The sequence below is a fragment of the Myotis brandtii genome, unplaced genomic scaffold (assembly GCF_000412655.1).
Source record: "Myotis brandtii unplaced genomic scaffold, ASM41265v1 scaffold422, whole genome shotgun sequence".
NCBI classification, from domain to species: Eukaryota; Metazoa; Chordata; class Mammalia; order Chiroptera; family Vespertilionidae; genus Myotis; species Myotis brandtii.
The window spans coordinates 2,894,620-2,918,911 of NW_005366171.1; the positions used below are offsets into that span (position 1 = coordinate 2,894,620).

At 41.2% G+C, this 24,292-nt stretch overlaps 2 protein-coding genes and 1 long non-coding RNA gene across 9 annotated transcripts in view; 1 reads left to right on the plus strand and 2 right to left on the minus strand.

The window, feature by feature from the left end:
* Window positions 1-6,733, minus strand: part of LYVE1 (lymphatic vessel endothelial hyaluronan receptor 1) — a 19,085-nt gene extending 12,352 nt beyond the window's left edge. Inside the window, exons 1-3 of the mRNA XM_005873972.2 lie at window positions 6,455-6,733; window positions 2,380-2,551; window positions 2,132-2,271 (exon numbers count right to left, since the gene is read on the minus strand). Of these exons, the coding sequence (XP_005874034.1) occupies window positions 2,132-2,271; window positions 2,380-2,551; window positions 6,455-6,539 (397 nt within the window). The 5' untranslated portion in view covers window positions 6,540-6,733. The remainder of the gene's footprint in view (window positions 1-2,131; window positions 2,272-2,379; window positions 2,552-6,454) is intronic.
* Window positions 1-24,292, plus strand: part of LOC102247175 — a 155,686-nt gene that overhangs the window by 24,633 nt on the left and 106,761 nt on the right. The gene's annotated exons all lie outside the window — the stretch shown is intronic.
* The window catches only part of MRVI1 (murine retrovirus integration site 1 homolog), a 112,392-nt gene continuing 98,548 nt past the window's right edge, over window positions 10,449-24,292 (minus strand). For 2 of the 6 annotated variants that reach the window (XM_005873968.2, XM_005873969.2), the window contains exons 19-21: window positions 21,080-21,196; window positions 19,384-19,518; window positions 10,449-14,432 (exon numbers count right to left, since the gene is read on the minus strand). In XM_005873968.2, coding sequence (XP_005874030.1) covers window positions 14,189-14,432; window positions 19,384-19,518; window positions 21,080-21,196 — 496 coding nt within the window. In that variant the 3' untranslated portion in view covers window positions 10,449-14,188. Of the gene's footprint in view, window positions 14,433-19,383; window positions 19,519-21,079; window positions 21,248-21,571; window positions 21,642-24,292 lie in introns of those variants that run through there. The other 4 variants (XM_014545874.1, XM_014545877.1, XM_014545876.1 and 1 more) reach the window with 3 other exon arrangements.

Consider the following 24,292-nt stretch of genomic DNA (forward strand, 5'->3'; position numbering starts at 1 on the left):
AAAAATTAATATTTTTTTCTTGAACATTATCTTACCAGACACTGAATAACTGCACAAATTAATAAGCGTAACACAAATAAACTTATTTTTCTTGTTCTCTGAAAGCGAAATATTTCCTATTGTGCACACCAAACAAGTCAGTCCAAGACCAATGACATGGCAATCAGCTGCCAAAATATTCACTGCTAGTACTAGTGAAGAGAAATGGTGCACCTGTGCGTAAGGCGCATAAGGGAAATGAATGCAACACGATTATAGTAATCAGTCATTAGTGAACGTTGTAGTTTGTTATTAATAATTATGTATCATAGGATACATAAAAATTATGAAATTTTAAAAAATATATATACTTTTTTATTTATTTCAGAGGGGAAGGGAGAGAGATAGAAACATCAGTGATGAGAGAGAATCATTGATCAGCTGCCTCCTCCACACCCCCACTGGGGATCGAGCCCACAAGCCAGGCATGTGCCCTTGACCGGAATCGAACCTGAGACCCTTCTGTCAGCAGGCCGACGCTCTATCCAGTGAGCCAAAACATCCAGGGCAAGTTACAAAATTTTTATTAAAACGTTTCTTACATACTGTTATATTGGCTGGGCTGCAAAAATATTTGTTGTGGGCCACATGTGGCCTGTGGGCCACGAGTTTGACATGGTTGGTCTAGAGCAGTGATGGCGAACCTGTGACACGCGTGTCAGAGGTGACACGCAAACTCATTTTTTTGGTTGATTTTTCTTTGTTAAATGGCATTTAAATATATAAAATAAATATCAAAAATATAAGTCTTTGTTTTACTATGGTTGCAAATATCAAAAAATTTCTATATGTGACATGGCACCAGAGTTAAGTTAGGGTTTTTCAAAATGCTGACACACCGAGCTCAAAAGGTTCGCCATCACTGGTCTAGAGGGCTGGTTATGATATTATCACATTGACAGCTGGCAGGAAGGCCAGGCAGTTAAAAGTCCAGGCCATTTGACGAGCATGGGCTGGCTATGAGATAAACAGGCTTGTGAAAAGTGATAGGTTAAAGAGGCAGAGGAGAGAAGGGAGGTGAAAAAAATGTTGGAAGAAGTTTTATGTTCCAGTCATGACTCTGCAAATGACTGTAGGACTTTGAACAAACCAAATCTCCATTCTGAGCTATAGTAGTTTCATCTCTGAAGTGAGGGAAGTAGACAAAGCATTTCCCAGGGTCCTTCCTATGCCAAAGCCCCCTAGTTCAGAGAACTGCTTGGACCCTATGTTGCCTTTCGGAAACATAATATTGTTGATGCACATTTGTCTCTTGGATCTTGGAGAATGATTTTGGAATCTATCCTTGTGTATGACCACTCAGCTGTATGACCTTCAGAAGATCAGATTTTTTAGTATGTGTGAAGAGTAATCAGGAAGAGGTTCTTATGACAAACTGAGAACTAGCATTTGTAAAAGCAAAACCTTTCTGAGAAGGTACTTAAACCTTTCTGGGAAGGTAAAGCACTTGGGCTAAGGTGACCAAGGTCTCCAAGCAAGGACGACTGTGTGACCATCAGAAAATCAGTTCTACTTTCTAGATTCAACTCCTTCCTTCATAAAATGGAGATTGGGTCTTGTTCTAAAAAATGTCAAATGTACCATTTGAATTTCCTTTCCCATGAAGGAATATAGGATAACAGAAAGAGCATCGTTTTAGAGTTAGACCTGTGTTTGAGTCTTCATAGCAATGAGATCTTAGACAACTGTAGTTACATCCTCTGAGCTAAGTTTTTTTCTGCAAAATAGGGATGACAAAGCATACTTCATAGGGAGATTGTCAAGGTTCAGTGAGATAACTTAATACATTACATTGTCTACAGTAGATATTTCCTTCTCTTCTTCCTGTTAATTTTATAGGGTGGAGTGGGGAGGTAGTGGAACCTCCTGGGATGCCCTTCCCCTGATGTTACCAGTCAACCATATTTTCCCTAACTTTTTCCTCCAAGGGGCACACTGCCACTTCTAGTCTTGTCACAGAATGAGTCTTTGGAGGGTTAAACGACCATTACTATGATTGCTGCTGCTCAGGGTCACTCTTCTCAGACACATCATAGAGCTAGCAAAACCCAGAGAAAAGATAGCACATGGAGAGACTGCAGATCTGACTTACCAGATGAGTTGTGACAATAGGCCCTGAACTTTTGGCTGGGTGAATTTTTCCAAACCACGACACCCATCCCGTTCTTTCCACACTTTGGGTTTGGACGAATCCGAGGGATGACTACGACCTGATCTGCAACCCATCCAAAGCTGTAACAGAATACATATTAGTTGAATGGATACATTTATTGCTATTGCTGAACAAGAACACAGAGTCAAAAGAGCTCCAACCGTGTTTGTGAATCCAGCTGTTCTCACCTGCAAGTCTCAAAGCCAGACTTCCATGCTGCTTCAACCTGATCTTTGCTGGCAAAAGTTAGTCCCATCAGCTCACAGGCCTCCTTGGCTTCTGTGAAATTCAGCTGCACATTTGTCTTTTTGGTCAAAAGGGTGACTCCCATAATTCTGCATTGCACTAAGAAGGAAAGTTCTGCAAAGGAATCACATACATCTTCAGTGTGCTGCTATCCTTGTTCATAGCCCTTAGGCTCCTCTTCCCAGCACAGCATTATAAGCTCAATGCAGCAGTGAGGCCATTGTGGTTGGGATTGAAGTTTAGGAATAACTGGACACAGGTCAGACATTTCCCAAAAGGACATTCTGCTGGGTTAGGTGGGTGCTTGGTCTGATCCAAGCTGTATCTCTCATCAGACCTGAGTCCACTCTATCACACTGCATTAAGGTACCTTGTCCATTACATGGAGGAGGCTTCAGCTACTAGTTCCTGGGGTGGGGTCTAGATGATGCTGTTGCTGCAGACCTTGTGAAGTCTATTAAATGAACAGTCTGAGACTCTGAGAAAGATAGAATTCAGGGCTAATAGTATAGTTAGTGACACTCCAAACTAATGTGCTTTGGAGATACCACTATTTCTGAGATGGGCTGAAAAATGGTGCATTCAGTATAATATGAGCTTTCTCAGTCTCAAGTCTACTCTAACCATTGGGGGGCAGACTTACTCAGAAGTTCCTGGAGGAACTGGGCAGTAAACCTTGCATGGCAGAGAAATTAAATGAAGTAGAGTTTTAGAGTCAGACCTGGATTTGAATATACCTATGTCACTTGTTCTGTGACCTTAGGCTAGTTATTTCATCTCTCAGCCTCAGTTCCCTTACTTACAAAACTGAGAGGGTAACAATATGTATTTCATAGAGTAGTGAGTTAAATGAGTTACTCCCAATAAAAATGCTTAGCATAGTGCCTGCTACACAATAGGTACTCGTTAAATCATAAATAACATTATCATGTTATCTTCAAAGCAGTTGAATAGATAACATGTGAATATTTTACTAAAAAATTAATGAATCTGAGAGATCTTTTGATCCCTTCCTTCAGAGTTCTAAGATTTATAGATTTGTATGAAATTATGAGTTGCCTTGTACTCAGGTACATTATGTCTATTGGGCTTAATCCACAAAAGTTCATAAAAGAGCATTTCAATCTCCCAAGTAATTGCCTGTACACAGATCTGTGCACTGGATGCCCAGTCAAATGCTTTGAACACTTTCTAGGTTAGCATTTAAAGGAAGTTTCTTCTTGAAAACATGGAGGGAGCATTTCTAAGTCCTCCATGTGATCTTGCTCTGCTCTGGATCAGGGGACTGCGGGAAGGGATACATATTTTATGTACAATATTTGTGATGGCCTTGTTTGCTGTCAGACCCCGCTCTCACCAAAAGAGAGACCTGAGAGCCAACACTCCAATGTGAGTGTTTGTGACAAAATAGCCTCTAATGTTAATACCAATAAAATTCCCACTTCTATAATCTGTTGATGCTACTCTGTGCCAAACCCTGTCTCTCTTTTTTTTAAAAAAAAAAATAAACACTTTATTTTTTTAATTTAATTAAATTTATTTATTTATTTACCTAGTCTCTTTTTAACTGAAAATTGAGGCTCAGGGAGATTGAATAACTTTCCCAAGCCCAAGGATACAGAGCAAGTAGGTGGCAGATTGAGGGCACAAACCCAATTACAACTGACTCTAAAACCCCAGTTCTTAACTCAGACACTGTTCTGCTTCCCACTGTGCTATGGGGAAAAGATGAAAACACACACACACACACACACACACACAATTAGAGCTAAACTCTTGGAACACACCATTTGTCCTAGAATTTGGCTCATTTAGCCCATGAGTGTGCTATTGCTCAAACCTCTTAGGGCTGTTTTCTTTGGTGGGGGGATACTTGTAGGTTTATTAATTACACTATAAAGTAGTCTTGATACTTTCTCATCATACCTCATTTTTACTCTAAATAGTAGTAGTAGTAGTAGTAGTAGTAGTAGTAGTAGTAATGATAGGCCTATTCTGGGAATGGACCTAGCTTTGAATATTTCTTGTAATGTTAATTAGCTGTGGGACCTTTGGCAAGTTAGCGTTCTCATCTATAAAATGGGGGTGGTTATTTCTTCTTCATAGAATTTTGTCAGAATTAATTTAGATAACTTGTACCTAGCAAATACTGGGCCCATAGTAGGCAGTTAACAAATATTAGGTAAATTTAAGTTTTTCTATTTTCTTAAGACAAAACTAGGGAGCTGGTATTCAAGGGATATGCTAGTAATCTCTTAGGAGTTTTCAGGAGATAACAGGCATACTAGAAATAGTATATGCTTAGCAGACAGAGCTGAATCCAAACCCAAGCTTTATTATTTACTGCCTATGACATTAGGCAAGTCACTTGGCCTCACCGAACCTGTTTCTTCATCTATAAAATGTCTTCTTGATATATTATTCTCAAGCATAGGAACACATAATTTTCCTTTTAAAGTGCTCAGATTTTTATTTTCCCAAAGTTGTAATGAGTGATTTGTGGTTACACTTTTTTTGCCTACAATGCAGAATGAGGTTACCATTTAGGCATCTGAAAAGCCCAGAAACCATTTCAAGTCATTTCTTTTTCATATATAATACACATACACATACACACACACACACACACACACACACACACACACACACACACACTTAATTCTGTATCTCTACATAATAAGTCCTCAAGGATACTGTCTCCCATCCTCATCCACTCACCTTTAACAACCACCTTTTCCTCAATCATGGTTCTGAATAACTGTCAGTTGTTTCCAAAAATTTAATTTCCTTAGGAAATCTTTACCATTATTGACAATGGTCCAAAGAGTGTGATAGAGTCATTGTCAAAGAACAATTTCCAAAATAGCTTGAGTAATGGCAACATTTTGGGGAAAAGTGAATAGTCTTCTCAGGAGGATTTCAAAGAGGACCACCTTATTTGACAGTAACAGTTCTGGTATTTGAAAAAAAAATCAATTATATAACTCTAACCTCCCCTTTAAAATTAAGTACAACAATATATGAATCAACTCTGGATGTCTGTACCCAACATATTTTATATCTCAGGGTAGCTTCCAGAATAGGAATACTCAATTTTTCTTTTAATGTACTCAGAGTTTCATTTTGCCCAGAGCTGAAATGAGTGATTTGTGGTTACAGTTTTTTTTGCCTACAATGCAGGCATCTCAAAGCCCAGAAATCATTTCAAATCATTCCTTTTGTAGAGAGCTGATGGCTAATTTTCAAACCTATATTTCACAATTTTTCCAGTTAATTTGCTATTTACTACATATTAAAAATATATGCATCCCATGATAATATAATAAAATTGAAATTAAAATAATTATATTTCACTTTAAAAAACATAAAACAGGCCAATATTCCATGAAAGTTATTTTTCCCAGGCTTAGAGATTGCTTAAAAATGTTTACAATCATGATTTTCTTCTTCAATGAAAGATTTTTAAAACAAATTATCTCACCCTAGCTGGTTTGGCTCAGTGGATAGAGAGTTGGCCTGTGGACTGAAGGGTCCCAGGTTCAATTTTGGTCAAGGGAACAAACCTCAGTTATAGGCTCAACCTCCAGCCCTTGTCAGGGCGCATGCGGGAGGCACTCAATTGATGTGTCTCTCACATAGATGTTTCTCTCTCTGTCTCTCCCTCTCCCTTCCACTCTCTCAAAAAAAAAAAAAATCAATGGAAAAATATCCTCTGGTGAGGATTAAAAAAATAAGAACAAATGATATCTACTTAATGTTTTCTTTCAAAATATTCTCATTAAAAATAGTCCATAACCAAAAATAAAAGTCAAGATAACATAAAGGTAAAATATAAATCATTTTGGTGAAATTGACAATATGGTGAAGACATTTCTTGCAGACTGATACTATTAGATCTTCTATGTACATTGAGGGTCATCCCCACTCCCAGCAATCCACAGTAAAGAATTTGGTAGACTTAGGACAGGTTGTAAGATCTTGCCATGCCTCAGGTTGGCATTCTACTAAGAAACCTACCTTGTACCTGGACAGAGCCTTGACCCAAAAGCCTTGTGGTCCAGATGGAGGCAAGAAGCAACACCAGGCTGAAGTACTTGGTCATTGTGCCAACCCCTTCAGAGCCAGAGAAACACTTCAGACAGCCACTGGCAGTAACAAAGGCATGCAATCACCAGTCTGGATGGAGACTTCTGGAAATATGTTGTGGTCCCCACTGCTCCACTTCATAATCGGGACATCCGGATTTCCCTGTTTTCAAGCTTCTGACTTGTCAAGGTCACTGAGGGAAGTGAGTGACGCCCCTTGAATGCTCAGGCTGTACTTTGTGGATAGCTTTCTGGAAAATTTAGCTAATGCTGACTCAGAAAGCACAGAAATGAGGAAGGCAGATAGCACAATGTGAACTGCTGACGGTTTCCCCAATTCCCATATTCCCTGCCACTGCCCACCACCCCCACCAGGTCAGTTCTCACACATCCATTGCTATTGTCTGTGGAGCCCATTCATTTACTCCTAGGATTGTCTCTGTCTGTAAAGGAGATTGAGAATGGGTTGTGCTTTCCTCTCACAATCAGTGGGGGTTTTCCCAGCTGCATATTCTTCTGATCTATAGGGGAATGGTGCTACCAGGTTCATGAAAGCAAATGCCCATTTAAATACAAAAGATAGAGTCTCGTGCCTCCCTTTGGGACTTACTTTATACATTTAAATTTTCTCTAGCACCACAGGTGATTCCTTCTTCAAATAAATCAGGCACACACAAAAATCATATTTAAAAAATCCAAGTAGGGGGATAGTTTACAAAGTTAGTCATTTTATACTTTACAAAAAAAGGGTTTTGACTTTATAATAGGAATTACTACAAGGGTACTTTATAATAACTCTTTCTTTAATAACTTCTCTTATAGACCAAATAACTTCTCTGATAGACCAACATTCAATTTAGACTTCCCCTTTCTCATTTGATGAAGGTGGGATTTATCTGTACTGTATACGAGCAGACTATACTCTGTTTTGCCTGGATTTTCAGTGGTTGGTCCCCATTGTAATTATGGAATTCTGGCTTGAGAGTAATGCCTTGAGCAAAGGTTTATGAGTTTTCTTCAAAATGAATGTCATTTATAGGAATAGTGAAAGAACAACTAGTTCTTTTCTCTATGAATGGTATCCATAAGTTAGATATTTGTACAGAAAATACCAATAGCAAAAGGAGAATCTGCTCTGCACAAACACAGGGAACTTCTAAGATACTGGGAGATAGCCCTTAAATATATCCAATATCTAAATATCTTAATATCTTTAGACATCATTACTTAGGTGAGCATAAGCCTCGGGCTATGGGTACCTCAGAAACATATGTGACTATCACCATAGAACCAAGTAGACAGGAAGGCAGGAATCATATCCCCTTCATCATTATCCTTAAAGCCTAGCATCATGCCTGAAAAAGAGCATTTGCCAAGTATTAAAAAAGAAAGAAGGAAGGAAGATAGGAAGGGGGAAAAGGAATCACAGAAAACATGAGTTAAAGTGATATTTAATCTGATATATGCATATAAAATTTAAATAGAGTAGACATTTTGAAATGTGGCAAGAAAGATGGTAATAGAGTACAACCCATATTCCTGGGCTGAGGGTAATATCTAAATATTAGTTTAAGTTCTAACACGAATTATCTGTGTGACTTTGAGCAAGCCACTTAACTTCCCTAGACCTCAGATTTATCATCTGCTGAATAAGGGAGTTGAATTATATGAATTTAAAATTAACATAGAAATATAATTATATGATACTGCTATTACAGGGACTAGTTGTTTTCTAACATATATAAATAGGCAAATAAATGTATTAGTCAGTGTAGTCTGTTATAACAAACAACCCCGAATATCAATACCTTAATAAAATAAAAGTTACTTCTCTCATGTTGCAATCCAATGGCTGACAATAGTGGTGGCAGCGGTGGTGGTGGTAGTGACAGTTGTAGAGATGGTAGTGTTGGTGTATATGTGTGGGAGGGATTTGGCCACACACAGTTATTCAGAGACTGTGTAGCTCTACAATCACTTAATACTTCAGTTCCCTCCTCCTCAAGATTGACATTGAACCAGCAACCAATGGAAGGGCATGTGGAGGAGGATGCTGGAGATTACTATAGGGGTCAGGCCTGGGAAGTGGCTATCTCACTTCCAACCATATCCCATTGGACAGAACTTTGTCACATGTTCCCATCTCACTGCAAAGGAGTCTGGAATGCAATTTAACTTTGTGCCCAGGAGCAAAAGGAAAAGTGAATTGGTGAACCCATAGCAGTTTTTGCCATAGTTTTCCCTTTTGATCACCCTGAATAGGTTTCATTATTCCTATCACACACAGAATAAAGTCACTCTTTTCTCAAAGGAGACAATTCCAGGCCCCTTCCAGCTCCAAGTCCATGATCTCTGAGTTATGTTCAGCCATCCCTGTCAGGTCCAGCTGTGGTACTCTACCGCCTGGTAACCTATGAACTAAAAAAGTTGTATGCTGCCCCCCAAATGTAATCTGGGGTGGAGCAGGATCTTGATAACCTCAGTAAACACTGCCATGTGCAAAGGAGAGGAATGGGAGACACAGCAGTCACCTGGCTGTAGGGGTTCTGGAATACCAATAAGACATTATAAAAGCCACTAGATCAGCTTTCTTTTGCTGCGTGACAAATTACTGCAGACTTAATGATTTAAACCAACACCCATTTATTATCTCACCATTCTGTAGATCAGAAGTCCCAGTGGGCTCGGCTGGGTCCTTTGTTAAGGTGCCAGCTGGGCTGGGCTCTCACCTGGAGGCCCTGGGAAAGAATCCATTTCCATGCTTATTCAAGTTGGTGGAAGAATTTTAGAAATTCTGCCTACCACATTTGCCTACCTTGGATAAGATCCTGATTCTGCTTTCTGGGAGAAACTGCCATGTCCCATGTCCACTGTTCTCTGTGGCCCTTCATTTTGTACCATCTTTTTTGGTCCATTTTAGTGGGAATTAGAGAGTTATGCCTCGCTTTTACTATCGGCTTTCTGCTGGTATAAGCTTAGGATTCTCAAAGTTATTTTCCAACTTGAACAATCAAAGGAGTTTTTAGTTCTGGCTTATGTTTCTTTGTAAATACAGTTTCCTCACAAACTTAGATTTCTGATCTGTTTGCTTCCATTTGATTCCATGTGTCAATAATTATATCCCAAATCCTTTCCCAGTAACAATTCTCAAGATATATTTCTTTGTTTTTTCAGCCCCTTGCCCCCCATCTCTCTCTCTCTCTCTCTCTCTCTCTCTCGTCTCTATCTCTATCTCTATCTCTATCTCTATCTCTATCTCTTTCTCTCTAATTTAATGGTGGCTAGTTCATTTAAAAGCATGAATGGAATATCCTTAATCTGGTCTTTGCGGTACGACTAAGTTGATCTGGGTTCAACTGAGAAATTTTATGGGTTCTTTTTTACTCACAGCTCTTTTTAGCTTTACTTTTTGGGGTTTAGAAGCAGTCACATTTTCTAACCCTTCAGTCTGAAAACTCTATTTTTCTCCTTTCTCCATCCAAATAGCCAATTTTTTGCTGAGTGATTTTTTTCTCGCAGTACCTTGCCAAAGACAGCCAATAAAAGTTCACATACTCTAACACTCTGATTCTTTCCTACTACTTCTCCTATACATAGGCTGTACTTGAGTTTACTCTAAATCAGTGGTTCTCAACCTTCTGGCCCTTTAAATACAGTTCCTCATGTTGTGACCCAATCATAAAATTATTTTCGTTGCTACTTCATAACTGTAATGTTGCTACTGTTATGAATCGTAATGTAAATATCTGATATGCAGGATGGTCTTAGGCGACCCCTGTGAAAGGGTTGTTTGACCGCCAAAGGGGTCGTGACCCACAGGTTGAGAACCGCTGCTCTAAATTATCATGGGTAAGACTTGACCAAATATTTTTGTTTTATTCACAACATGGGTCACACTATTTCCAGTCCCTGATATTAGTTTCTTATTTCCTGCCACTTGAGTGCTAAGCCAGTGCTTCATATTTTGAAAATTTGTTAATGAAGCACCCCATTTCTGGTTCAAATGTATGCATTAGTCAGGGTAGACTAACTGCTATAACAAATATTTCTGAATTTCTGTGGTTTAATACACTAGCATTTTGTTTCTTGCTCATGTCACAGTTGAATGCCCATTCAAAAACTCAGCTTCCACCTAGTGGTTCTGCCACCTCCTTGGGCCTCAACTGAATCCTCTGAATTTGATAGGAACAGAGGGGAATAAAGAGAGTGTAAAGTATTGGGTAAGATAGTTGTGTTTCTAGGAAACTAGATCTGAAGGTCTACATTTCCCTGCACCTAGCTGCAAGAAAGACTGAAAGATGTAGTCTACCTATGGAAATTAGGTTGGTAAACACTCACCAGTCTCAATCACAGAAAAATGTATTAATTACAAAAACCATGGGCAAAGAAGGTACTGGAGAACTAGTATCAGGCATAGGGAAGAGGAGAGGAATTGATCCAGCTTCTGTGACTGGGGACTTCTGGCTTGCTTCTGGGAGATGCTAATAGCCAATGGGGCAATATTGTTGGCTTGGCTCCACAAAATGAGGAGGCATTTAGCTATTGTCAAATGTTTGGAAATGTGCTTTTATTTTCAAACTCAGGCATGTGACATGCTACAGTTCAATTCTAGCACACCTGTGTGAGGTTTAATAACATTTGGAACTGACAGCCAGTGCTACACAAATCCAGCCTCTCCCCCTCTGTTTACTCTGCAGGCTGAAGAGCAATACATATTGGCTTTGTAGTACCTAGAAAGTGAAGTTCCTTTCAGGAGGTGATATCAACAACAGCACAAAACAACACATCGCTCTGCAACTGAGCCTAGGCACCAGAGTCCTAGGGCTAAGCAGGAATGTCAGACTTCAGAGGCATTTTGAGGGGAACTTTTATTTCAGATCAATATCACTTTAGGAAATACAGGGCCTGTTTCTCTCCGTTTCACGGCTGCTTTGACAACAGTTCCATCGCTTCAGGTCAATCTTTGCTTTTCAGAAAAGAAATACCGATAAGTACTTTTTTCAGGAATACTCGTGGAAATGTGATTACTCCTATGCCCCTTCTTTTTCTCAACCCCCTTTACTCTTAGAGTAGTTTGGGTGAGGACCTTGTTTGGGAGGACTCTTGCAGGTCTTTCTGTGGAGCAGCTGGAGGTTCAGGAACTCACTGCAACCCCCTCTCCTGGCCTTTGTCTCAACTGGAAACAAAGGTCACAACCTTGTGGCCAAGTGGACAATGGATCCTCTGAGCCTGGTCCTTTAAGAGTGGCTGAGACTGGGCATTGCCAGCCAAAAGCCTCATCTCACAGCCACTCTCTCAGGAGCTCTATTTGCATCCTGTCTTTGGGCTCTGAGGACCCAGAGATCCTTCAGTATGTCCAGCCTCCCTGGAAAGGGAAGGTAAACCATCCATCCATGTCCCCAAAGTCTGTCTGCCTTGATCTGCACCTCTTTACCTAATGGCACATCCGTGGTCCATCCTGGCTTGTGTTTCTCTCACGGTGATTTGCTAGCCACTGTAAAGGACATCCCCCTTAAATCAACATGCTGTTCTAAAGTGGGGCCTAATTTAGGTGGGCCTCCTGAAATGAGTGGTTGCATTAAGCCTGGTTCTTGAGCTTGGAAATGATGTTGCTAGATGGGCCTCATTTCTGTTCTCTCTCAGAGCAGATTGAAAAATATTAGAATAAGCTGAGGCTAATAAAGATGTTATTGTTCTTATAGAAATAGTGGTGATGCTGGTGCTGGTATTGGGAAGTATGCAAAATGTCAGCTGTCCTCAAGCTGCTCTCCACCTTGAAAGGCTCCCTTGTTCTTTTGATCAGCATTTAATGACAACCTCCCCAGCATTAGCCACCATGCTAAGCCCTTACCCAGAAAATGGGTAAGACATGGTTCTTGTCTTTGAGGAAAAATTGCTGGGGGAGAAAGACACAGAAATAAGTTATTGTTATACACTGTCGTAATGATCAGTAAGGAAGATGTTTTAAAAGTGCCAGAAAGCACAGAGAAGGTTGTGCCCTATTGTGTCGGGTATAGTGGGGAGTTGGAGGAGGTAATTAAAGCCTATATGGAGGGGATGATTTTTGCACTTGGTCTTGAAGAATGACCAGGAAAAAAAATCACAGAAGGAAAACTAGTGAGTGGAGGAACAGAACTGTGAGAGAAAACAGGTTAGTCTAGGCACCAGAAATGGTTTGGAGGTGCTGAAGGGTCTGGACTGTAAGGTGTCCAATTATGAGACCACTGGAAGAGGCCATTTAGTGCAGTGGTTAAGAGCACAGCCTCTGGGCCAGCCTGCCTGGCTTTGAGTTCTAGCCCCATAATTTACTAACTAGGTGTCCTCCGAGAGCTACTTGTATTTTTTGTGCTTCAGTTTCCTTAGCTGAAAATGAGAAGACTAGTACCCATCTCATAGTTTTTGTTTGTTTTCCTTGAGGACTAAATGAATTAATACCTACCTGGTACCTAGAACTGTGTTTGTTTCATAGTAAGTTTTATATTATGACTATTAGCAACAAAAATGAACAACTTCAACAACAAAACAAAAGCAAAACAACCACAACAAAACCCACACAGAAACCAATACCCCCCAAAACTGACGAGGGATGAATGAAGACTGTGAAGGTAGAGCGAGAGGTCAAATTAAAGGTGGGGTGTGCTCTATCAGTGTTCTACTAAACAATTGGGGATGCTCTGAAACACATGTTTGAGTTGAGAATTCCATTTGAACTGAAGCACTAGATGTAGTTGCACACTTATATGTGGGAACATGGACGCTGAAAGCACACCGGGTCTCCTTATTCACCTGAGAGTCTAATTAACTTCTCCCAATGGGGAGAGAACAAATAGGGAGTAGACTGTGCTGTACAGCAGTTTGGAATTGTACTTGAAATGGAGACCAGCAAGTTCACTATTAAAGCCATGAGTTTGCAGTGTTTTTCAAACATCTTAAATTCACGTAGAGAGCTCATTGAACAGGTGCCTGGTGACTGCCCCAAACCTAGTGAATATCTGTGGGTTGGCTTTATCCAGAGCACCCATAGCACACATTTGGAGGCTTGTTGGCTTCATGCACATGTGTGCTGTGTGTATGTGTGTGTTGTTTGTGTGTACAGATGCATATATATTAATTCACATCTTCCCATTGCATTTCAAGCACAGAGCTAAACTCAGTCTAAATATTTTTCTGAGAAACCTTTCCTATTTCTGTAAAGAGAAACTCTCTTTCAAAGGGGCAGAAAGAGAGTGAGAATGAGATAGGAAATGGGAAGATATTGACGTGGTGACTCCTAATTCCAGGCCTGTTCCTTGGGGTTGGAGTTGGCCTTTAGGCACAATTCTTCCTGATTCCCTATTGCAAAGAGGAAATAAATGGAAGAGTGAGCTTTTCACTGTCCCCTGCAGTGAGCCAAGGCAGGCGACCTTCCCTTCTATTAGAGTTCCTTGGTGAAGGTGATTTCTTCATCTACTGGCTGCTTTCCCAGGAAAGTTTTGTTGATCCTCTGAGAACATCAGTTACTATGTATGAAGAGCTCCCACAGAGGAGCTGATTGTGAAAGAACCCCTGCTCATTCTCTGATGGACCGGTGGCAGCGTGCTCACACCCGGACCTGACACCACTATAACTTGGGGAAAGGGTGATGGGCTGTGTGTAGGAGCAGGGTACTGGCTGGAAGTCAGGTTTCCTACTGCTCCGTAGGCTGCTCATTCTGGAGTCCTGAGCTCCACCAGGAGTCCCTCTGGGCTGCTGAGCAAGTGGATCTTCCAAGGGGCCCATCGGGCTGCTCCACACAAGAGTTATAGGAATTGTACAGCCCCAAGACCACAGTCAAGACCAGCATCGCTGCGGCCATCATCCAGATGACTTGCCAGTGCTGACACAGTTTGGGATACAGGACTTGTAAGAAATGAACCAATTCTTCAAGTTTGCTGTCAAATGAAAAAATAGGTGGAGGGTTTAGTATGTTGAGCACAAATATGATGCCCAGACCCATACTTCTCTGTCTGGACACTTTCTATGCTATCTAGAGCACTGGTTCTCAAACTCAACAGTTTATAGAGTCTCTTGGCAGCACTTATTCAAAATACCCAGGCCTACTGAATAAGAAAGAGTTTCCAAAGGTATGGCCTTGGTGTCCATAGTTTAAATTTTCCTTCAAGTGATTTTGATGCCACCAATCCATAGCCTTGATATTGGGAGCTACTGAGATACAATACTCTTTTTGCTTGTTTGATCCTTCACTCACTTACCCATGCTCTCATCTGTTCACGAGGTGGTCATAGATATCTGAACTCTCCCAAGCCCCAACATATAAGGTTGGCTGACCACACTCCCACGCATTCAGACAGGACCAGCATCTTTTCTGCATTTAGCGGTATTAGTGATCAGTTCCACGTTCTAATCTTTGTCTGCCTCCATGTTCAGACAGATAGTTTGTTGTCCTCATTTCCACATCTGACTATGTTCAGAGTGGGAGGATTATGCTAAACTCATAAAAGACTTGATGTCAATGATAAACGACAAAGAACCAGATCAACCTCAAGAGTTCATTTTAAACCATCCCAGGGCAACCAGAGGACTAGTAGCTCCAGCAACCTCTAGATGGCTTATTCAAGATATTTTCTCAACTCTGTTAATTTTTATTCCCTAATCTTTCCCTCCTCCTCTTTCTCTTCATATTCTTCTCTTCCCTTTCCACTCACTTTTTTCTCTCTTCCCTCCTTGCTTTTCATCTCTGTCCTCCTCCATTTTTTGCCTGCTTCACTCCTCTCTTCCAACTGCCTTTTAACTTTTCCACTCTTTATGGCCTAGTGAAAAGATATTCTGTCAGATGGCCCACTTTAAAGAGTCTATTCTTAGATCTCTGTGGAGAAGCCCTGGACACATCTATTTTTGAATATATATATATATTCTCATTTTTGAATAAATGTGTATATATATATATATATATACACACACACACACACACACATTTATTCAAAAATGAGAATATTGAGGATTACCAAATGGAGGAGGTGAGAAAAGTGACAGGGGGCTTTCTGAAGATCTTGAGGCTCACATAGACACTGAAATATGCAGACTATTTGCTGAGAAGTAGAGAGCTCTACTTCAGAGTTAGTAGAAAAAAGACACCATAACAATGGATAAAATGACTCACAAATACCCTCTTTAGAAAGGGGCCAGATACTCAAGAGGGCCTGCCTCAGATGCTGCACTAAGGTACTGATTAGTTTCTTTTCCATGTGGAAACCCTCTGATGATTGTTTCAGGGACAATTAAGCAAAGCAAAATAGTGATCACATCAGCTGAGGTGAAAATCATCAACTATTTCTCAACTCTTGGGAAGGGAGAGCTTAGAAGTGGAAGCTTATTTTCTTTCAGCTCCATTTAAATTATTTCATTTCTATTTAAATATAATTGTATGCTAAAATGCAGCCTTTCTTTTCAGCTATATTTCCATGCCCAAAGCAAACTGGGAAAATGCCACTCTAGCCCCACCCTTATGTGGGACAGTACAGGAGAAGGTCAAGATCTGGTTTTGTGACCCTCAGCTGGTCACCCGTTTTCAGCCTATAAAAGAGGTTAGAAATAGAATTAGATTAGAAATAGAATTCCTTTGGAAATCAATTTTTGGTTGTATTGAGTTCTACCCATTCCTCCATAGGGAGGGGTGAAGATGCTTCCCCCTCACCTGGGCCTAGAGAGGGGCTTCAGGGATGCTGCTTGGAGAGTTCGATATATTGCAATAAGGGGGAGACAGTTGTGTGTGACTCACACCTGAGAAATTTAAAGAGCAGGGATCTTGCTGAAGTGCTTTGTGGCATCAGAGTAGGGGGGACCTGATGGGGAAAACTACCTTCCGACCAATGGTGGGCCAAAGGTAGATGTTTCACCTCACCTGAATGTAGTCAGGTGAAGGAGAGCTGGCATAAGATGCCATGGTTTCTGTCTGGAAATGCTACCTAGAAGCTGAACAAGGAAGGTATACTTCCAGATGTTCAAGGACCAAGAGACTGATTTTAAGTAACCAGCTGGAAGAGATGCATTCAACCTCATAAAGGGACCTGCAACTGAAAGAGCCTGAGCAAAGGTTTGAATGTGTGTGATGCTGGGGTGGGAGGAGTGGTTTTCTCTGAAGGTCCCATAAAACGCCATACTAAACAAAGTCAGAAAGTCAGCTTTAAATGCCTGCCAAAGCCTCAAGCCCAGTCACAATAATACCAGTCAAGTATTGCCTTTCCTACTCCTTAATCTACATTCCAGTTCTCAGCATTAATCCTGGAGAGGTCAGGCACTGCAACAGCAAAGCGGGGGTGGAGGGCAGGAGACTGAGAGAGAAGCCTTGCTCCCCATCCCCACTGCAGACTTCCTTCCTGAAGCAGACCAGCACTGGGGGAGGGGAGACACTTGAACTTTATAAGTTCAAGCTTTTCACTATTTCAGGGAACTGCCCATTTTAATTGCTGAAAGGAGGTTATTCTTGGGATTTAAACTTGACCAGAGGACTTATGTTTTCAGAGAGTTATTGGGAAAGTAAAGGAATGTACTTAAAACCATACAGCAGGTTTGAACAAGCAGTGGGAGAAAAGGTACAAGTTTTCTGTTGCACCTTGTGAGTCTTAACTTACTTGTTCAATGTAAATGTCAGAAGACTGTTCTCTGTTTTAATATGGGTAAGATATTGGATTGATTCACTAAGTTCATTTAAGCTGATCCTCCAGAAAATAATATTTATAACAGATTACATTATTATATATTATTAAATATAGTAGACATTCAGACAAAAAGACTTTAGTGTTTGTTGTTGAATCTCTTATATAAGGGATCAACTACTGGGGTTACCCCAGTGTTTTTTGTTTTGAAATTCACTAAGTAGGACATGGACTTTTAATGACTTCAGACCTTGCTTGTTGGTGAGATGGCAAAATTTCGTGGGGAATCATATTTGAATGCAGGTGCCTACAGACAACTGTGTGTGTAAGGGACTCAGAAATGAATGAACTGCTTGGCATTGAAGACAACAGCTCTCAGGGCTAGTCTGGCTTGGGTTACAGTTGAGGAAGGGAAACTGTAACTTTGAGTGCGCAGTTTCTATGATAGCAGTGTCTGTCATCATGCTGGGCCTGAAAAGGCGAAGCTATATCCCTGTGCTGAAGGACAAGGACCCTTCTGAGGGCTGTGCTGATGCCTGGTATCCATCACTTGTGGTACACACATGTACTCAAGACCAAATGTAAGTCTGAAAGGGAGTCAAGGTGGGAGAGAGGACAAGGCCTCGGGATAGGCAGGACCAAGAGGACGCTCTCAGATGATGGATGCATAGGGTGGCCATTTCTTTAGCAGCTGACCAGGAGCTGTACAGAGAGCGATCCAGGCACAGCCTTATTTTCTCTGGGGTTTCATGAAATGGGAGGGAGCCACCAATCTTCTGAGATCAAATTAGCTAGATAAGGATTCCAGCCCTGTGCCTTGTAAACCAGACTGTTTATATTCCATGTACTCTCTGTTTAGTTCTCGTTTGTTCTTTCTTGGTGTTTGGAAATGTTAGAAGTTCCAGCCTGTGTTAGCTGGATTGAAGGAAGTCAAAGGAAGAGCTGTTGTCCAGGCCTGGGCTTGACTGCATTAAGGGGAGGAAGGCATTGTGGTGGTCTGCAAAATAAGAGCAGATGACCCCAAGAGAGAAAAGACATAAGGAGATCAGGATCCAGCTGCTTGGAGAAGGGACTACGCTTTCACTGTTGAAACTTGGGGGTTCTTTCAGTAAGAGAGGTGGTGCATCCTAGTGCAGGTTGTTTTCACTGATGAAGTATTTTCTCCAGTTCTTCTAGATAACTCTTCCCTTGAACATGGGGGTGAATTCATGTAGGCAGAGACATTTCACTCTGGTTGAATCTTCCACTAACTGTGCTCTATTGTCCCTCTGTTCTTTGAAGTATATCTCATGTTTAATTTTCATTTATGACCTTATTTGTTACATGTGTGTGATTTCCAGAGTCTGTCAGCAATGAAGCATAGACACATATCCTATCCCAAGTTTAGCAATTAATTAGATAATTAATCATTTGGCCATTCTCAAACCTAGGATAGCCTGGGGGTCTAAAAACAAAGATTTTGGTGAAGTGTTCCAACTTTTCTGTAACTACATTTTCAAACATCATAAATCAAGACTTCTGGTTTGAATGTACTAATAGAGACAGGAGGGTAGAATATGTGAAAGTGGGGCTATCATTAAAATCCAGGACGTAGATAGGACAAGATGCAGGATCTATACTATTTTTATCTACATTTATATATATTTTCCAGACTTAGAGAAAAATACACTTGAAATATACAGTATATCTAACATACCCAATCCAAAGTGAAACCAATGTCCAGATGACCAAGCTTGTTTGATCAGTATGGAAGGGTCCTATTGGAAACTCACCTTTGTCACCAAGCTGAGTTTGTCCCTTGCACCCATCTATTCTCTGTCTCTGTCCTTGTAAGAAACCCCCTCTGGGGTTTTAGGCAAGCTCCCTTGACCATGGTCCATTCATGGGGATACTAGTAGCTGGAAAAGGAGCTAACCATGGCTGGGCTAGGAAGGACTCCAGTCAGTCCCTCGCAATTAGTTTCTTGTCTCCTGATTATAGCTCTCCACCACCACTACCATCACCACTACCACCACCTATGATCTCTCAGCTCTTGCAAATATCCCCTTGTTAATTAATTTGACTCTTTGGAATTTCCTCTGCCTCCTCTCCCAACATGAGTGTCCTCTTGGTTTCTGTTGGCTGCTCATTTGGGCCCTAGACCCACTGATGCCCTGGCCTGGCATTTCCAGAGATGTTGTTCAATTAATGAATCATGACCCATTTTGGCAGTGGCAAGGGCTCCAACCTGCTTCTCTGGTCCTTTCCCTCTTCCTCACTTTCTTCTGCCTCTTCAGGTTCCTCAGGACCCTCACTCTTCTGTTCTTCTTCCTCCTCCTTTAGGCCTTTAAACTCTTTGGTCTTCTTTAGATCTTCCTGGTATCTAGAAGGCAAAAAAGGAACAGTCGAGTCTGGGAAGGCCAGGCACAGAGCATCCTTTCCTGAGGTCCAAGAGGAGAGGGCTCGAGCATCCCCAATAATTACGCACTTCCTGTGGTTCCACAAACAGGAAAAAGCTGGGAAGCTCCACTGAATCCCATGGCTCATGTCAGTACAATTTCCCCTCAATCTTCAGTCATCCTTCCTGTTTATGAAAGTGTGACAAAACTGACAGGGAAAAATGTGACCGGGTTCTTGTTCTACCAAACATTCAGTGGGGCTAAGATTACAACTGTTTTCTATGTAACCTTGGTGAGTCAGCTCCTCACCTGTAAAATGGAGAGGGTGTCATTCATCTCACAGGGTGTGGGAATGTTCTAAGGAAGTACCAGGCATACGACTTGATCTAGTGAGGGTGACACCTGTCACACAGGCTTGCTGGGAAGTTTTACCAAAGTGGCAGGCACACAGCTTGTCTTAGAGAGGTACTCAATAAATGTTTACAAAGCCAATGGAGTCATTTACCCTCACGCATTCTGAGTACAGAGGACAGCTGTGGGTTAAAAGACAGGCTTTCCTACAGAAACCCTTCTGATTTCCTTCTCCCAGGATCAGTATTACACCAAATATACACTTTCTGCCCGTCCTACAGCTGAGTGTTTAAGGCCAGCACAGCTTGGCTGGAGCAACCTCAGGGTAGTGTGCATGGCTGCCACACAGAAGCCCACAGATTTCACACCAGTGGGAAGCTGTGTCTCCCTGGGAGTCACAGGAAAAGAAGCTCAGGATGTGATGCCTGGTCAGAGGTAATTTTCTGTCTGGCCAAGTCAGTACTCTGTCCCATCTGTGACTGACAAACCAGAGTTGCTATTGAAGCTCAGTTAGAGAAGAGGACAGTTGGAAGTTGAGGATATTCCAGTTGACGGGAAGAAGGAAAGGCTGAGACAACTGTAGCAAGTGGAGTTGCCGCTGTTCCTGGGCTTTTTTGGCAGCAGCATGACTGTTCTGGGTGCTCAGGAAGCCTCAGGCACCATCAAGAAGAACCCACCCAGAGCCCTTGATTTTGAGATCATTCTGGGCAGTGATGCTCTGGTGGCATTTTGCCTAAAAAAAGGGCAGTCTTGTTATTGTCTGACCACACCCTCTCTCCCTGCTTCCTCCTGTCCTTCCTGTGGAACAGTACTGCTATTTTCTATGTAGTTCCTTACTGAGGCAAGGAGGTCCTGGGGCCACTGGTTGCTTCCCTCAATCCTCTAAGACAGCGGTTCTCAACCTGTGGGTCGCGACCCCTTTGGGGGTCGAATGACCCTTTCACAGGGGTCGCCTAAATACATTCTGCATATCAGATATTTACATTACGATTCATAACAGTAGCAAAATTACAGTTTTGAAGTAGCAACGAAAATAATTTTATGGTTGGGAGTCACCACAACATGAGGAACTATATTAAAGGGTCGTGGCATTAGGAAGGTTGAGAACCACTGCCCTAAGAGATAGGAAGGCCTGTGGGAAAGATTCTTCTGAGATCTGCCAAGTGACCTCAGAGGGGTTGAAGTATAACTCACCTCTTATTGTACGCTTCTTCCTCCATCTTGGCCTTGGTCTCCTGGCTAATCTCCAAGCAGCTCGGGGTTGGTGTGGGAGCAGAAGCTTCACAATCTGGGTCCCCATTTGTTTTTCCACTAGTGAGAAGAAGGAAGCACAGGGCGTCCTTTCAGGGACAGATTGGGCATCTGAAAACCAAACCACGTCTTTGGCCTGATTGCTGATCAGAAGTGAGGAAACCCATTGCATTGAGTTAATTTCAATCCTTCTACCTTGAGACAAGATTTATAAAGGCCCTAGTTCATGAATCTTCCCTGGACCCCCAAACATCTAATACTGCTTCAGTTCCCCTTTTCCTCATGCTCCCAAATCTACCTTTGTTCTTTTTTTTTCCCCCACCTTTATTCTTATTCCAGGAGATGCTGTGGGTGGACAGACAGCTATTGGGACAGACAGCACCAGATAAGAAAGATGGAGACAGACCAAAATGTTCAGTGGCTTTCCATTCCTATGTCCATCTTTTGTTTCATTCATGTTAATATCTACTGAGTACTGATTGAGTCACAGGCATCTTGTAATATGCTGAGGACACATCATAAAATAAATGAGCTTAGAAGAAAAAAAATCCAAAAAAAGGAAAGAAAAATATATAATTCATTGCAAGTTGTGATAACTTTTATGGTAGAAACAAACTGTGTACAGTGACAGAAGGTAATGAGAGAATCTGCTTAGACAGAGTGGTCAGAAAAGGCCTGAGCTGGTGTAATGAAGCACAGATTTAAAAGATGAGAAGTCGTTAGTTGTATCTATAACAGAGGGAATATCAGTCTAGATCCGTGGTCGGCAAACTGCGACTCGAGAGCCACATGCAGCTCTTTGGCCCCTTGAGTGTGGCTCTTCCTAAGCCTTAGGAGTACCCTAATTAAGTTAATAACAATGTACCTACCTATATAGTTTAAGTTTAAAAAATTTGGCTCTCAAAAGAAATTTCAATCGTTGTACTGTTGATATTTGGCTCTGTTGACTAATGAGTTTGCCGACCACTGGTCTAGATAGAGGATGCAGGATGTATGAAGTCCATAAGACACAAAAGACGCAGAGATGCTCGAGGAACTGAAAGGAAGCAGTAAGGCAGGAGTTACTAGTAACTTTTGGACAAGGGGCATCTTAGTGGAGATATCAAGTAGTAGTTGGATATACCAAAGGCTGAAGAAATTATATTGGTATTATCATCATATAGATGATAGTTAAAACCAGGGGATGGGTAAGGCTGAAGAAATTCATTTGGTATCATCATCATATCACATAGATGATATTTAAAGCCTAGGGAAATAATATGAGGAAAGATGAGGACCCAGGACCAAGCCATAGACATCTTTGTCCTTAGCGCAGGTGGAAAAGGAGTGACAGAGGAGATTGAAAAGTAGCAGTTAGAGAAGTAGGAGAAAAAGCCAGGAGAGCATGAAGTCCTGGGAGCGCAGAGAGGCGAGGATGCCAAGGAGGGAGAGTTGTGTGTCATACACACACTTTTGAGAGTCCGAGTCAGATGAGTACAAAGTGATTCTTAGATTTGATAATATGAAGGTCAAGAGGAGTTTTGATGAAATGGCAGAAGCCAAAGACAGATTGAAATGGGCTTAGTAAAGAATGGGAGGTGAGAAAGGGGAAGACATAGACACAACAATTTGACTAGGAAAAGGAATAGAAGAGTGTGTAGGGGGAATGCATAGCTAAAGAAGTGGGTTAAAAGATGAAAGCACATTTGAATGTGGATAGAAATGATCCAGTAGAGGGGATGAGAGAAAGAGGATAACCAAAGGAACAAATTATATGAAAAGGGAAGCAGAGACAGATCTTTTAAAAGATTGAGAAACTTCTCCTTGGTTATAACAGAGGGGATGGTAGGCTGCAGGTTGGGTATTTGGTGAAGGAAGATGAGAGGGCTACTATCTAATAGATTAAATTTTCTCTATAAGGTGAAAGATAAGGTTATTTACTGAGAGTGAGGTAGAGAGGCCTAGGAAGGCTTGAGGAGAGAGGAGAAGGCATATAAGAGTCGTGTGTGTGTGGTGGGGGGAGACAGACATGTTAGAAAATTATAGTAGGATGGCTGGGCAGTGCTAGGAGCCTATTTGAGGTATGGGATCACAAGGTATAAGGAAGTATCCTGATGGCCATGCCTTCACTACAGTATAGATTCTGCAGCCCTCCTAGGTCACCAGAATCCCAACAGGAGTCATGTCAAGGAGGAACCCTCAAGTAAGGCAGAAGAGTGAGCAGAGCTTTTCAGCCAAGAGTCTGAAAGTCACAGCTGCCACCCTCTCCAACCCCTCAGACAAGCTTTATGAGTGAGGCTTATATATTCTCCTCATCTCTTAATTTTCCTCAGACCTTGTAAACTTTACATTTCATCAGGTTGGAAACCAAAACCCATTGTGAACAAGAAAAATAAAACTCTAAAAATATCATCTATTCATAACTTATCTCCTTTTGCAAATTACATTATCCACTCCCTTCCATGTGATCTTTGCCTAATGTGCAGTTTCCTATTTGTCCAAACAATTGGAACAAGAGCAGAAAAAACATAGCTACAGCCAAAGGAAGGGAAAGTAATTATTTTATTAAATAAATGTCTATATTAGAAGTAAAGTATTGGTATCAGACTTCTAATTTCTTTTATCTACAGCTGTCAACCTTAGAGGTTAATGATAAACGTGTCTGAAGGAGGTCAATATAGTATAGGAAGAAGAACCCTCCTGAGGCAAACATGGGTTCAAACCCCAGCTCCAACATGTGCAGATTACTTAACTATCCTGACCTTCAGATTCCTCAACTGTCAAATGAGGATAATACTCTATACCTGAAGATGGTAGTGTAAGAATTAATGAAGAAATATAAGTAAATTTCCTGCAATATGGTACTCAACAAATGATACTATTTATTCTTAGTTATACACTGAATTTATTGGTAGAGTTTGGTAGCAATCTGATGTTCTTTCAAACCTGATCTAAAACTAAAATCCAAGATGATAAATTATCAGGGGATTATTTATATCTTCAAGAGAGAACTTGACATAGATTTCTCTGATACTCCAGAATCAGAGGAACCCTAAATGTGACTTTAAAGTATGGTAAAATTAACATAATATTGTCTTAATAAATTTCTCAAGTGTGTGTATATTGTGCCATAAAACACTCAAGAACTTTTAAGTTTTGTTGACCAAGTGATAGTAA